Raw genomic sequence first — 15,493 nt, 5'->3', positions numbered from 1 at the left:
GCAGGCAGAGGCAGAGAGAGAAGCAGGCTCCCCACTGAACAGAGCCTGATGTGGGACTCGATTCCAGGACCCTGGGATCATGACCTGAGCCGAAGGCAGTGGCTTAACCGACTGAGCCACCCAGGTGTCCTGAAATCTTTTTCTAATTTTAGATTCAAACAGTGGCTTTTTTTTTTTTTTAAGATTTTATTTACTTATTTGTCAGAGAGAGAGAGAGTGAGAGCGAGCACAGGCAGACAGAGTGGAAGGCAGAGGCAGAGGGAGAAGCAGGCTCCCTGCGGAGCAAGGAGCCCGATGTGGGACTCGATCCCAAGACGCTGGGATCATGACCTGAGCCAAAGGCAGCTGCTTAACTAACTGAGCCACCCAGGCGTCCCTCAAACAGTGACTTTGACCGTGATGTTTCATACATCACTATATAATTATGTGGATAAATGTGCACTGTGCTTGTTTTGTAAAAACAAAACATATGCATGGATACAGTTTTACTTTTCCCCCAAAAAATCATGGTGTTAAATTCATCATATATTTTTTAATCAAGAAAATGTATAGTATATGATAGCATCTAGAGTAGAAGGCCACGGGAAACTCTCTCCCTTCATACCCATTAACTGTTCTAATGATGCTCAGGAAGAAAGATAACTGTAAAAGAATACCACAACATTTAATAGTTCTCAATGTACACAGAGCCTCGTGTCCCATACTCCGTAGCACCCAAAAGAAAAACAGAGATTTTTCTGGTTCTCAGCCTAGTTCTCAGTTGGTCCTACCTGTGCGTTTGGGTGTATGTGTCTGATTCATGAGTATGTCTGCTTTTGTACCTGGAACTTGAAGGAAAGATGTGAGGTCAATTTTTAAATCATAGCTCAAAGCCTCCAAAATCTGACAATAAATATAGTCACTGGACCAGCACAATAAAAATACTGAATCTTGGTCCCCATGCCCAGATTCCAAGTTAGCAGATCTTAGGTGGGGACTGAGAATCAGTGATTTTAAAATGTATCCCAGATGATTCTGATGTAGTGAGACTTTGGGAACCCCTATATAGAAACAATTTTTTCCCCTGTGAATCAAAATGTCTTCTTTAATTTCAGTGATTACAGAATGCTTTTCTAACTTGATGAAAAAATGAACAATTCACAAATGTTATCAGAGAGAACCATTTTCTATATATACTTTTTGATTATCAAATAATAAATAATAACTAGTCTTCACATAAAATAAGAAATAACTTGTACAAGTTTGTGGAGGCAAGTTTCACATACCACGTCCCCAAATGGTACCAAAGTCGGAACTTCAGGTGTTATTTCCGGTTCTTTAACTTCAGACCCTTTAAGAGTTATTCTCAGCATCTACGATGTAAATAAATTAACATTAGACTTTAGAAGGCAAAGAAGAAATAGATAAAAGCTCATTTCAACAAATACGAGTATCCACTAAGTAACAGGTATTATTCTAGGCAGTAGGATATTAGTATGAGTAGAAATATCATCCCTACCCTCAATTAGTTTATCAATAAGTTAACAGAGAAACAAAATGTAAACAATTAAATATAAAATGATTCAGGGAATCATGAGAGAGGAGAGAAGGCATAGTACCATGAATAATGAGCTCTGCTTGCTAACTAAAAATGACCACCATTACCACATTTTAATCTTAACCTGGCGTGGACTAAAAACTATATCACACAGATGGCAGTGATCCTGCTTGCAAGTTATTCCAATATTCGTTCAGTTGATTAGCCTTGGAAGGAACTGCAACTTAATACTTTGGAACAGTAGGTAAAAGGGAATGGAGCAATGGACAAATGGCTTTTGGTTTTGAGTTGTGTCCTTTCTCCCAGAGTCAATTCACTAACAGATATTTGTGAGCTGGTCTTTAACTTTGTTTTTAAGGGCTCTGGTCACCACATACGATGGCTAGCTTTTAAAAATTACAAGACACTTTAGTATGGAGAGTTGAGGGGAATATGGAAAACACCGATGGCAAATCTAGCTTGAAAAGAAGAATTTAACCCCAACCTTTGCTAACTTGGATCAACATGGCCTGACTTATAAACGTTAACTTCCCAGGAATCTGTTGTTTTGTGTCTTTGCAAGAATCAACTGTTCCTATTGTTGACATATATAATAAATCCTCAATTATGTTAAAAATTTTTGCTTCCAAGTATATAACAAACACTGTAGCTTACTGAAAAAATTGTATATATGGTGGGTCATTTTGCTAGTGCTGCTGCATCTTATTGGCTTGATGGGTCTTATACATATTTTTATATATTTGTATAATTCGTAGTTTAAGGTAACTGAGTGACAATTACTGTATTGTCACAAAAACACCAAACTGTGGTATATTATATGTGAATTCAGTGTGGACCCTCCTGCTTTCTAATGTTATGATAACCTTATTATGAAGTCTACTTTGAATGTGCATTTTAACAAATACAAAATAATTGGGGGAAAATCTTTTGGAACATACGTGCTTGATTTCTCCTTAGCTTTGCGGCAAAATACCAGCCCCAGCCTCAGGTCACTACCTTTTTACTTGCCTTTCCTTACCTGGGCAGAGTTCTCTTCAGCGGCAACAAGAGCAAAACAACTCTTTGCCAAAATTCTGTTAGAATCTTGAACAAAAGTTCTAAAGACCAGTCTCATAAGGCCTACTTAGACCACCTAGAATTTCTCCTGAACCCGCAGAGAATTTTTACTTCACTTAATTCCACTAAGCCTTTCATCTCTGTCACTTTTGGCCCCACTCCAAATAAAAATACCTCATGGCACGTCCTTTAATTAAAAGTAGATATATTCACTTACGTTGTTCTGCACTTCTTCCCCTAATGACCTTTTGTACCTACTCTCCTCCATTCCAGTTTTATTTGGAAACCCACTAGCCTACACGCTTAGCTTTTCCAGTATATTCCTACTTCCTTAGTCCTAAAAGAAACCTCACTGACTTTAATGAACATTTACTATGTGCCGGCACAGCTGTATGCTGGGCACTGTAATGGCTCCACCCTGAAGTGTTCTTGCCCTTGAGAAATTCAGTCTGGTGTTGAAAACAGAGAGGTGAAAAAAAAATTATCGTTTCTCTATCAGATAAACGATGACTGAAAAAGAGACTTTTATCTTTACTTTTTTTTTTATCCAACCCAGATTTCCTACATGGGAAAAAGAATAATGTATTTGATTGTTCAGATATCCCCATTCATTCTGCAAACAAAGTACCGGGAATTATTAACTCTAAATGATATTTTTTAAATCTTCTTTTCCCCGCCTAACTCAGGAGCGATGACTCTTTTTTCATCCTCTGTGGTTCTGTCTGAAACAAGGACACTCACAACAGGGCCCAGGGATTATCCTCTAGATAGTGGAAGTAAATGTCAGAATTTAACAATTTTCTCTAACAAATAGGAAAGTGAGCACATACATCTATAAGCGTAGACAAATTCTGATGAAAAGTGTGAGTTTTATACTCAAAGAGGTCACACCACACCTTCATGAGTTCAGGGTAGTGCATTTGCTAGTTAGGTGGGTAACTACCTTAAGCAGATATTCAGTGTGCTTTACAAATAGATGAGGACTGAGCATAAAAAATTTCCTGGCAAAATATTTTTTTTAAAAGTTGGCAAACAAAGATATACTATGTACTTTGCTCTTATAAAAAGACAAGTGTTCTAAATTTGCTAACATTTTCTGGGATAACAAATAACTATCAGTAGTATGTAAACTAACAAATATTTAAAAATGAATATTTCTTTTATTTTTGGCTACTATGAAACTATCTTTTTTTTTTTTTTAATTTATTTGACAGACAGAGATCACAAGTAGGCAGAGACAGGCAGAGAGAGAGAAGGAAGCAGGCTCCCCACAGCAGAGAGCCCGACGCGGGGCTCGATCCCAGGACCCAGAGACCATGACCCTAGCCGAAGGCAGAGGCTTAACCCACTGAGCCACCCAGGCACCCCTGAAACTATCTTTTTATTATGTTCAGTTGGCCACTGTATATAGCACACCATTAGTTTCTGATGTAGTGTTGGGTGATTCATAAGTTAGGTATAACACCCCGTGCTTATCATAATACGTGCCCTCCTTAGTACCCATCACCCTGTTATCCCTGCCCCCACCCCCTCCCCTCTGAAACCCTCCATTTGTTTTCCAGAGTCCAGAGTCTCTTACAGTTCAATTCCCTCTCTGAGTTCTCCCCCTTCAGTTTTCCCTCCTTTTCCCTATGGTCCTCCGTGCTATTGCTTATGTTATACATATGACTGAAACCATAAGATCACTGTCTTTCTCTGCTTGACTTACTTCACTTAGTATAATCCCCTCCAGCTAAAATCGATATTTCTTAATCTGTCTTTTCAGAGTAAAGTAATGACATTTTAATGAGTGTGAAAATAACTTTTTTGAAATGAACTCATATTAAGATAAGAATATTTTGTGAAAACTACTAGAAATATTTTCATCCAATGTTATTTTCTGTGTGTGCAAATGTGCTATGATCACCTACAAGCTTGGAGTATCACACTTTAACAACTTAGAAACCATTTCCTCATCTGTTTAAAAATCTCACAAAGGAAAGGTTTCGGCAGATTAGGAGACCATTTTTCCTTTCAAATATAAAAATATGCAACACCTTCCAATTAGTTTGCCAGAACTAATTACTTAGAAAAAATGAAATCTTACGGATAAAATCTGACTAAAAACTTTGCAAAGTAGAGTAGAAATGAAAAATGAGAAATGCGGTTTTACTAATAAGTGCAACCAGGGTGCACCTCTTCCATTTGAAATTTCAAATACGGAAAGTATCTTTTTCAAATACAATGGCATTAAAAACCATATGCCGAAGTAATAAATTTGCCTTAGAATGAGACCTTCAAATTACTACATCACAAATATTAAATCACACTTTTCAAAAATAGTAGTGCTTATTGAACTCTGTACCACTAAGAACAACATGGAAATCATTTTTTTGAAATAATGCTTATCATTTTTAATTTTTTGTATATTGTAGAATTTATATAGCAAATTAAAGTACATTTAAGTAATGTATAAATAAATACACAAACATTGGTGACAGATGTTCATATGTTTTTTACTGATAAGACAGTGCAATCAAAGCAATTTTTGGAGACTACTTCTAGGGAGTCATAGCTAAAGGCCTATCATATGTCTCACTTTCCTCAATCTGCCTTTCTGGAGGCTGTAAGCTGCCAGTTCCCATGCATATCCCACCTAGGCCCAGTCTGCTTAGAATGAAGCAGGTTACCTTCCCCATTTCAGAACATGCTGCCTTCATTCTGAGATGGAGGTAGGACTTCCACAATAGTTTCCAGTTTAGACTCGTTACCAGAAATCCTGAGATAAAACTGATATTAATTTCTCATTTGTTAGTCCACTTTTTAGCAAATACTAATGGCCACAACCCTGGAGCAAAAGAGGAGCAGGAGGTAAGATTCCAGTATAAGTAAGTGTAAAAGGATAAAGAAGAGAGCCATAGTTTAATTACATTATTATATTTATATAATACACATATAACATATATATGTGAATTATACTGAGATACACATACTTAGGTATAGTAAGTATATATACTTACATGGAAATATATAAATACTATTATATACATGTTTATATTGTACTTTTGTAGTTATATATGTAAATATTATTGCTTCATTATATACACATACACACATACAGACAGCTATCAAATAACATGAATTTGAACTGTGTGGGTTCACTTATATGTGACTTTTTCCCAATAAATATATTTATAGTAATATAAATGTATTTTCATTTCCTTGTGATTTTCTTAACATTTTCTTTACTTTAGTGTAAGAATATAGTATATAATACATACAGCATACAAAATATGTGTTAATCAGCTATGACATCAGTAAAGCTTCCAGTGAACAGTAAACATTAGTTCCAAATTTTGGAGGGAATCAAAAGTTATGCATGGATTTTAAACTGCATGGAGGTTAGTGTCCCTGACCCTCATGTTGTTCAAGAGTCAACTTTAAATAATTCAGCTCCTCAAATTGCACTATAAATTCAATGCAACCAAAATGAAAGTCCCAAAAAGTTTTCTTACTGGAATTGATGAGATTTTCCAAAAATTAATATGGAAATGGAAAAACCAAGAATAGCTGAGATCATCTTGAAGAAGAAAAACAAAATGAAGTATTTAAAAATTGAAGAAATAAGAACATTTTTTCTTAACATTTTTGCTGTCTGAAGACATTAGCAAAAGCATAGATAAATACACCAAAGAAACTGATTAGAGTCTAGAAATAGGCCCCAACACAGGCACTGCACCTGTGACAAAGTTGGTAATGCAGAATAGTAGAGAAAAAACACTCTAAGGTAGGTCAAGTGAAAATTACCATGCCAATAAAAAAATAAAAAGAAGAAGAAGAGGAAAAAGGTGAGAGAGAGAAAAAAGAAAAGAAAACATGACTTATAAACTCACACCATATACACAAAAATCAGTTACAGGTGAATTGTTGATCTCAGTGTCAAAGGAAAAAAAAATAACAAGATAATACATGGTAAAATATTTCCATGAGGTTGGAGTAGATTTCCAAAACAGAACACAAAGATCAATAAGCAATAACCATAAGGAAAAAGTTTTATACAGTAAACTCCCTTAAATTTAATAACTTCTGCTTATCAAAAGATGTCATACATATTTGGAAGAAAATATTTACAACATATGTATGGCATAAGTGACAAAGAGCCCACAACTAGAATATATATATATATAAAACTAGAATATATATATATATATATATATATATATATATATAAAATTATACAAATTAATAAGAAAAAGGTCAAGAGTTCAAGAGAAAAATGAGAAAGAAACTTCAATAGGTACCTCACAAAAGAGGATATGTAATGACTAGTAAACATTTGGAAAGGAACTCACCCTTATTAGTCATCCAGGGGAAAAAAAGTTAACACCACAAAATGATAGAACCATTCTCTTACACCGTACACAAAGATAAACTCAAAATGGATAAAAGACCTCAACGTGAGACAGGAATCCATCAGAATCCTAGAGGAGAACATAGGCAGTAATCTCTTCGATATCAGCCACAGCAACTTCTTTCAAGATATGTCTCCAAAGGCAAAGGAAACAAAAGTGAAAATAAACTTTTGGGACTTCATCAAAATCAAAAGCTTCTGCACAGCAAAGGAAACAGTCAAGAAAACAAAGAGGCAACCCATGGAATGGGAGAAGATATTTGCAAATGACAGTACAGACAAAAGGTTGATATCCAGGATCTATAAAGAACTCCTCAAACTCAACACACACAAAACAGACAATCATATCAAAAAATGGGCAGAAGATATGAACACACACTTCTCCAATGAAGACATACAAATGGCTATCAGACACATGACCAGAACAGTGTTCAGACACGATAATGGGGAGATTCAGTTATCACAGCAAGCTTGCAAGCTAAGCAAGCCCAGGATCCACAAGACCACACCAGCCCCTAATGCACTGGGGCATGGAAATAAAAACAACAACACAAACAAACAAACAAAAACAGGGTTTAAATAGGCCAAGGAACTGGAAATGCTCTCTCCCCTTCCACCTTAGAAGCCCAGACCAGAACAGGATCTGGCTCACAGTGAGCTCATAAGCTCAGTGAACCTAGAGTCTATAATACTACACCAGCCTCTGTGGTGCTGGGGCACAGAAAATAAGCTACATGTATAAATTTTATTTAAAAATTATATTTTTAAGTTTTCTAAGTTTTTAAATTTTTAAAATTTGCCTTGTTTTTTAATTCTTTGGAGGCTTTATTTTCCCTTCCTCCTCTCCTCGTCTCCCCTCCTCTCCTCCCCTACTTCCCTTCCATTCTCTCCTCCTCCTCCTCCTTCTTCTTCCCATAAAAAGCCACCATTTCAACCAGTAACTTGCATCTGCTGCCACAGCTCCAGCCAGCCAGCAACAGGCACCAAGTACACACAGTCTACACAGAGGATACCATACACATAAACACTCCTTCAGGTTTAGGAGAAGTTGTCTTTCTGCCTAATCCTTCAAACAAACACAGAAAGTCAAGCAAAATTGGGAGACAGAAAAATATACTTCAAAAGAAAGAATAGGGAAAAACTTCAGGAAAAAAAACCTAAATGAAACAAAGATAAGCAGTATGCCTGCTAAAGAATTTAAGTAATGATTGTAAACTTATTCACTGGAGTGGAACAAAGAGGGAACTCAGTAGTCTCTCAATACAGAGATAGAAAATATTGAAAAGAACCAATCAGAGTTAAAATTACCATAAATGAAATGAAAAACATACTAGAGGGAGTTGACAATAGATTAGAATGTATCAGTGATCTGGAAGAAAAGGTAATGGAAAGCACAAAAGCTGAACAGTAAAAAGAAAACAGAACTTTTTAAAAAAAACTGACAACAGATTAAGAGATCTCTTGGACAACATGAAGTGAACAAACATAGGAGTCCCAAAAGAATAGGAGAGAAAGGTATAAAAAAAGTTACTAGAGGAGGGGGGAGGAGTCAAGATGGCAGAGAAGTAGCAGGCTAAGACTACTTCAGCTAGCCGGAGATCAGCTAGATAGCTTGTCTGAAGATTGCAAACACCTGAAAATCCATCAGCAGATCGAAGAGAAGAAGAACAGCAATTCTGGAAACAGAAAAACAACCACTTTCTGAAAGGTAGGACCGGCGGAGAAGTGAATCCAAAGCGACAGGAGGATACACCCCGGGGGGAGGGGCCGGCTCCCGGCAAGCGGCGGAGCAACCGCGCACAAAATCAGGACTTTTAAAAGTCTGTTCCGCTGAGGGACATCGCTCCAGAGGCTACCCGGGGCAAAGCCCACGCGGGGTCAGTGTGGCCTCAGGTCCCGCAGGGTCACAGAAGAATCGGGGGTGTCTGAGTGTCGCAGAGCTTGCGGGTATTGGAACAGGAAAGCCGGCTACAGAGACAGAACCGACAGTAAGCTCGCAGCTCGGGGTTACCTTGAACCGGTCGCAGGTCGGTGAGCTCGGAGCGCGGCCGGAGGTCAGGCAGACGGGAGTAACTGGGCGCTGTTCTCTGAGGGCGCACTGAGGAGTGGGGCCCCGGGCTCTCGGCTCCTCCGGGCCGGAGACCAGGAGGCCGCCATTTGTATTCCCGTCCTCCGGAACTCTACGGAAAGCGCTCAGGGAACAAAAGCTCCTGAAAGCAAACCCGAGCGGATTACTCAGCCCGGCCCCGGGTAAGGGCGGTATAACTCCGCCTGGGGCAGACACTTGAGAATCACTACAACAGGCCCCTCCCCGAGAAGATCAACCAGAAATCCAGCCGAGATTGACAATTGAGAATTGTCATTCTAGCCGGGCTCGAAAAAGGCATGGAAGATATGAGAGAAACCCTCTCGAGAGATATAAAAGCCCTTTCTGGAGAAATAAAAGAACTAAAATCTAACCAAGTTGAAATCAAAAAAGCTATTAATGAGGTACAATCAAAAATGGAGGCTCTCACTGCTAGGATAAATGAGGCAGAAGAAAGAATTAGTGATATAGAAGACCAAATGACAGAGAATAAAGAAGCTGAGCAAAAGAGGGACAAACAGCTACTGGACCACGAGGGGAGAATTTGAGAGATAAGTGACACCATAAGACGAAACAACATTAGAATAATTGGGATTCCAGAAGAAGAAGAAAGAGAGAGGGGAGCAGAAGGTAGTTCACCTACCAAGGAGTGCGGTTTCAACCAAGGAGAGCAGCAGAATTCCAGAGGAGGAGAAAGCCAAGCACGGAACTCATGGCTTTTTCCCTGTGATTTTTTTTAGTCTTGCACTTAATTTAATTTTTTTCTTTTTCATTTTTTGTTTTTTTTTTTCTCGCCTTCGGGTAAAAAAAAATTTTTTAACTGTTACCTTTTTCTTTTTTAATGATTTTTTTACTAGTTTATCTAATATATATATTTTTTCTTTTTTATATTTTTCTTAGGTGTTTTCTTTTTTTTAAATTCTTTTTTTTTCTTTTTTCTTTTTTTCTTTTTCTTTCTTTCTTCCTTTTTGAACCTCTTTTTATCCCCTTTCTCCCCCCTCACAATTTTGGATCTCTTCTAATTTGGTTAAAGCATATTTTCCTGGGGTTGTTGCCACCCTTTTAGTATTTTACTTCCCCTTCATATACTCTTATCTGGACAAAATGACAAGACAGAAAAATTCAACACAAAAAAAAAGAACAAGAGACAGTACCGAAGGCTAGGGACCTAATCAATACAGACATTGGTAATATGTCAGATCTAGAGTTCAGAATGACAATTCTCAAGGTTCTAGCCGGGCTCGAAAAAGGCATGGAAGATATGAGAGAAACCCTCTCGAGAGATATAAAAGCCCTTTCTGGAGAAATAAAAGAACTAAAATCTAACCAAGTTGAAATCAAAAAAGCTATTAATGAGGTACAATCAAAAATGGAGGCTCTCACTGCTAGGATAAATGAGGCAGAAGAAAGAATTAGTGATATAGAAGACCAAATGACAGAGAATAAAGAAGCTGAGCAAAAGAGGGACAAACAGCTACTGGACCACGAGGGGAGAATTTGAGAGATAAGTGACACCATAAGACGAAACAACATTAGAATAATTGGGATTCCAGAAGAAGAAGAAAGAGAGAGGGGAGCAGAAGGTATACAGGAGAGAATTATTGGGGAGAATTTCCGCAATATGGCAAAGGGAACGAGCATCAAAATTCAGGAGGTTCAGAGAACGCCCCTCAAATCAATAAGAATAGGCCCACACCCCATCACCTAATAGTAAAATTACAAGTCTCAGTGACAAAGAGAAAATCCTGAAAGCAGCCTGGGAAAATAAGTCTGTAACATACAATGGTAAAAATATTAGATGGGCAGCTGACTTATCCACAGAGACCTGGCAGGCCAGAAAGAGCTGGCATATTTTCAGAGCACTAAATGAGAAAAACATGCAGCCAAGAATACTATATCCAGCAAGGCTATCATTGAAAATAGAAGGAGAGATTAAAAGCTTCCAGGACAAATAAAAACTGAAAGAATTTGCAAACACCAAACCAGCTCTACAGGAAATATTGAAAGGGGTCCTCTAAGCAAAGAGAGAGCCTACAAGTGGTAGATCAGAAAGGAACAGAGACCATATACAGTAACAGTCACCTTACAGGCAATACAATGGCCCTAAATTCATATCTCTCAATAGTTACCCTGAATGTTAATGGGCTAAATGCCCCTGTCAAAAGACAAAGGCTATCAGAATGGATAAAAAAACAAAACCCATCTATATGTTGCCTCCAAGAAACTCATATTAAGCCCGAAGACACCTCCAGATTTAAAGTGAGGGGGTGGAAAAGAATTTACCATGCTAATGGACATCAGAAGAAAGCAGGGGTGGCAATCCTTATATCAGATCAATTAGATTTTAAGCCAAAAACTATAATAAGAGATGAGTAAGGACACTATATCATACTCAAAGGGTCTGTCCAACAAGAAGATTTAACAATTTTAAATATCTATGCCCCCAACGTGGGAGCAGCCAACTATATAAACCAATTAATAACAAAATCAAAGAAACACATCAACAATAATACAATAATAGTAGGGGACTTTAACACTCCCCTCACTGAAATGGACAGATCATCCAAGCAAAAGATCAGCAAGGAAATAAAGGCCTTAAACGACACACTGGACCAGATGGACATCACAGATATATTCAGAACATTTCATCCCAAAGCAACAGAATACGCATTCTTCTCTAGTGCACATGGAACATTCTCCAGAATAGATCACATCCTCGGTCCTAAATCAGGACTCAACCGGTATCAAAAGATTGGGATCATTCCCTGCATATTTTCAGACCACAATGCTCTAAAGCTAGAACTCAACCACAAAAGGAAGTTTGAAAAGAACCCAAATACATGGAGACTAAACAGCATCCTTCTAAAGAATGAATGGGTCAACCGGGAATTTAAAGAAGAATTGAAAAAAATCATGGAAACAAATGATAATGAAAATACAACGGTTCAAAATCTGTGGGACACAACAAAGGCAGTCCTGAGAGGAAAATATATAGCGGTACAAGCCTTTCTCAAGAAACAAGAAAGGTCTCAGGTACACGACCTAACCCTACACCTAAAGGAGCTGGAGAAAGAACAAGAAGGAAACCCTAAGCCCAACAGGAGAAGGGAAATCATAAAGATCAGAGCAGAAATCAATGAAATAGAAACCAAAAAAACAATAGAACAAATCAACGAAAGTAGGAGCTGGTTCTTTGAAAGAATTAATAAAATTGATAAACCCCTGCCCCGACTTATCAAAAAGAAAAGAGAAAGGACCCAAATAAATAAAATCATGAATGAAAGAGGAGAGATCACAACTAACACCAAAGAAATACAAACTATTATAAGAACATACTATGAGCAACTCTACGGCAATAAATTTGACAATCTGGAAGAAATGGATGCATTCCTAGAAACATATAAACTACCAAAACTGAACCAGGAAGAAATAGAAAGCCTGAACAGACCCATAACCAGTAAGGAGATTGAAACAGTCATTAAAAATCTCCAAACAAACAAAAGCCCAGGGCCAGACGGCTTCCCAGGGAAATTCTACCAAACATTTAAAGAAGAACTAATTCCTATTCTCCTGAAACTGTTCCAAAAAATAGAAATGGAAGGAAAACTTCCAAACTCATTTTATGAGGCCAGCATCACCTTGATCCCAAAACCAGACAAAGATCCCACCAAAAAAGAGAGCTATAGACCAATATCCTTGATGAACACAGATGCGAAAATACTCAACAAAATACTAGCCAATAGGATTCAACAGCACATTAAAAGGATTATTCACCACGACCAAGTGGGATTTATTCCAGGGCTGCAAGGTTGGTTCAACATCCGCAAATCAGTCAGTGTGATACAACACATCAATAAAAGAAAGAACAGGAACCATATGATACTCTCAATAGATGCTGAAAAAGCATTTGACAAAGTACAGCATCCCTTCCTGATCAAAACTCTTCAAAGTGTAGGGATAGAGGGCACATACCTCAATATCATCAAAGCCATCTATGAAAAACCCACCGCAAATATCATTCTCAATGGAGAAAAACTGAAAGCTTTTCCGCTAAGGTCAGGAACACGGCAGGGATGTCCATTATCACCACTGCTATTCAACATAATACTAGAGGTCCTAGCCTCAGCAATCAGACAACAAAAGGAAATTAAAGGCATCCAAATCGGCAAAGAAGAAGTCAAACTATCACTCTTCGCAGATGGGAAACTAAACTTGGGTAAACACTGTACCCTGCATATAGGTGCACAACTCTGTTTTGACTGTATGTAGCTGGTGTTGTACCTATCAGCAAATTAAAAACAATGCTGCACAGTAGGTTTTCGTCATTAAAGATTTTCCCAGTCAGTAGGTTTTTGTCATTAAAGATTTTCCCAGTCAGTAGGTTTTCATCATTAAAGATTTTCCCAGTCAATAAAAAGCCAGTTATTCTTCTGTGAGGAACTTTCCCTTTTTTTTTTTTTTTTTTGCAATAAAAAGGAATCCTATTACTCAAAAAGGCAGTGGAAATCACCATTTTACAAAATAAAGTACATATTCCTTAAAACGACGTACAACAAACATCTTCTATGGCGTAAACTTCCAAGCACACCCCTCTTACACAACCTTTACAAATTTTTCCTACTATTATAGCTAAATCCTAATATGCTCTCAATTTATCTTAACAATGCCCCAAGAGTATTCTAGGTTTCTGGAATTAGGAGGGTACTTTAGAGATCAAATTATTCAACTCCTTGATTTTACAAAAGACATCATCTTTTTGTGTACCATTTGTTCCTGATACTTTTAACTGTACTATTCTTTTAATAACTTAAGACCAAGAGAGACTGTAAAATTTCCTAATCATCTTCTAACGCTTTGAAAAGGTGAGTTTCATTGTGATTCTCCTTTTCCATTTCCTCCATCCTCTGCCTGTACCACTATATGGTAAACTCAAGCGTCTCACACATTTCAAATATAAATTAATCTTCCTAATTATTAACAGAAGACCAACAATTCACTTTCAGACATGACACAGATTTGCTCCTACAAGTTCATCTGTAAGAGCCTTAGGATTTGAAGACAAGGTAACTGAAGTTTCTGGAGTTTAGCCCTTTAACCATATAAATGAATTATAACCATATAAATGAATTCTTAATGATGGTCATGACAACAGCTGACAATTCTTTACTCTGCGCTTTGCATTGTTAAGCACTTTACATCATTATCTCCCTCAGATCTTCGGACGACCCTATAAGTAAGGCAGACTGTCATAATTATTATCTAAATTATTGTCTTATTTTAAGTTAATAAAACAAGGCTTTGACAAGTTAAATAATCTTCAAGCTCCCACAACTAAGCGCTTCCTCAGCTATGAACACCTTCCAACTTAGGGCAGGTCTCCTTCTCTCCCACGCACTGATCCCTGGATCCTTGCCCAGCCCTCGAGGTGGCCAGGGAGGGGACAGACGCCGCCGGCCGGGCCCCACTCACATTGAGCAGCCGGTACCCAGCGCCCTCCTTGTTCTGGTCCTTGGGCACGTTTTGGTCCAGACCATTCACGGTCTTGTTTTGGTCCTGGGTGTAACGAACCGCAGAAAATCCCGACGTTCTGCTGTGCATATTTTCCAGGTTGGCAGGAGGACTCCTCTGAAGTATAGGGGCTGTGTACAGGGAATGGACGCGCCCGCCACGGTTATCAGCTGCGTTGGAACCTCTGCGCAACTCTTGGGGCGACTCCATCCCTCCATCCTCTGCGGACCGGTCTGCGCTTAACTGCCAGCCTGCGAGTGCGCAGGCGCAGTCCTCCAGCCGCCTAGCCAGGACTTTTCCGGCGCATGCGTGCACGCAACGTGCGACTCACCCCTTCACCTGCTGGAGCTCACTGTAGGAGAGTGAACTTAATGAACCTGGAGGGTCCGCTGCAAGCACTTGCCTAACTAAGCCATTTCAGTCTCCCTTAGAGGGGAGTGGTAGCATGCTGGCGAACAGCAAGCTTCTTCACCACTGTGATGGAACACCTTAGTTCATTTACTTGTCTGCCCTTTAAACCATCATAAGCCTCTTTTCCCTAAACCAGTTCCTTCGGGGGGGATTTACAATATCAGTAATCACCTCCTTATGCTGTCACCTGAGCTCCAGATATTATGTTTCCAACAGTCTCCTTGGATGGACATCTTTACTGTCCTGTACACTCATAACACACATTAATATTCATCTTCCCTCCAAGACCTCTAGTATGTTGCAAACTCATTTAATAAGGCAATATCATAGCCACAAAGGCTGAAAACTTCAGACATGCTTTTTAATTCTAACCTTAAGTATTTGAACCCTACTCTTTCTTTTTACAGCACCTAGCTTTGGACACTTCACATACACAACTGTAATGATTTACTCCTGGATCTCCCAGCCTGCTGCCATCCACCCTTTCCACTGCCCCAATATTAAT

At 38.4% G+C, this 15,493-nt stretch overlaps 1 protein-coding gene across 7 annotated transcripts in view; it reads right to left on the bottom strand.

Moving 5' to 3' along the window:
• Positions 1–14,832, bottom strand: part of C2CD6 (C2 calcium dependent domain containing 6) — a 109,801-nt gene extending 94,969 nt beyond the window's left edge. For 4 of the 7 annotated variants that reach the window (XM_082691186.1, XM_082691187.1, XM_082691191.1 and 1 more), the window contains exons 1-2: positions 14,539–14,819; positions 1,266–1,352 (exon numbers count right to left, since the gene is read on the bottom strand). In XM_082691186.1, coding sequence (XP_082547312.1) covers positions 1,266–1,352; positions 14,539–14,787 — 336 coding nt within the window. In that variant the 5' untranslated portion in view covers positions 14,788–14,819. Of the gene's footprint in view, positions 1–1,265; positions 1,355–2,555; positions 2,598–14,538 lie in introns of those variants that run through there. The other 3 variants (XM_082691190.1, XM_082691189.1, XM_082691192.1) reach the window with 3 other exon arrangements.
• Between the last annotated feature and the right edge of the window lie 661 nt (positions 14,833–15,493).

This window comes from Mustela nivalis (genome assembly GCF_964662115.1).
Source record: "Mustela nivalis genome assembly, chromosome: 11".
Taxonomy (NCBI): Eukaryota; Metazoa; Chordata; class Mammalia; order Carnivora; family Mustelidae; genus Mustela; species Mustela nivalis.
The sequence above is the reverse complement of the archived record's forward strand: the minus strand, read 5'-3'. Positions and strand labels throughout refer to the sequence as shown.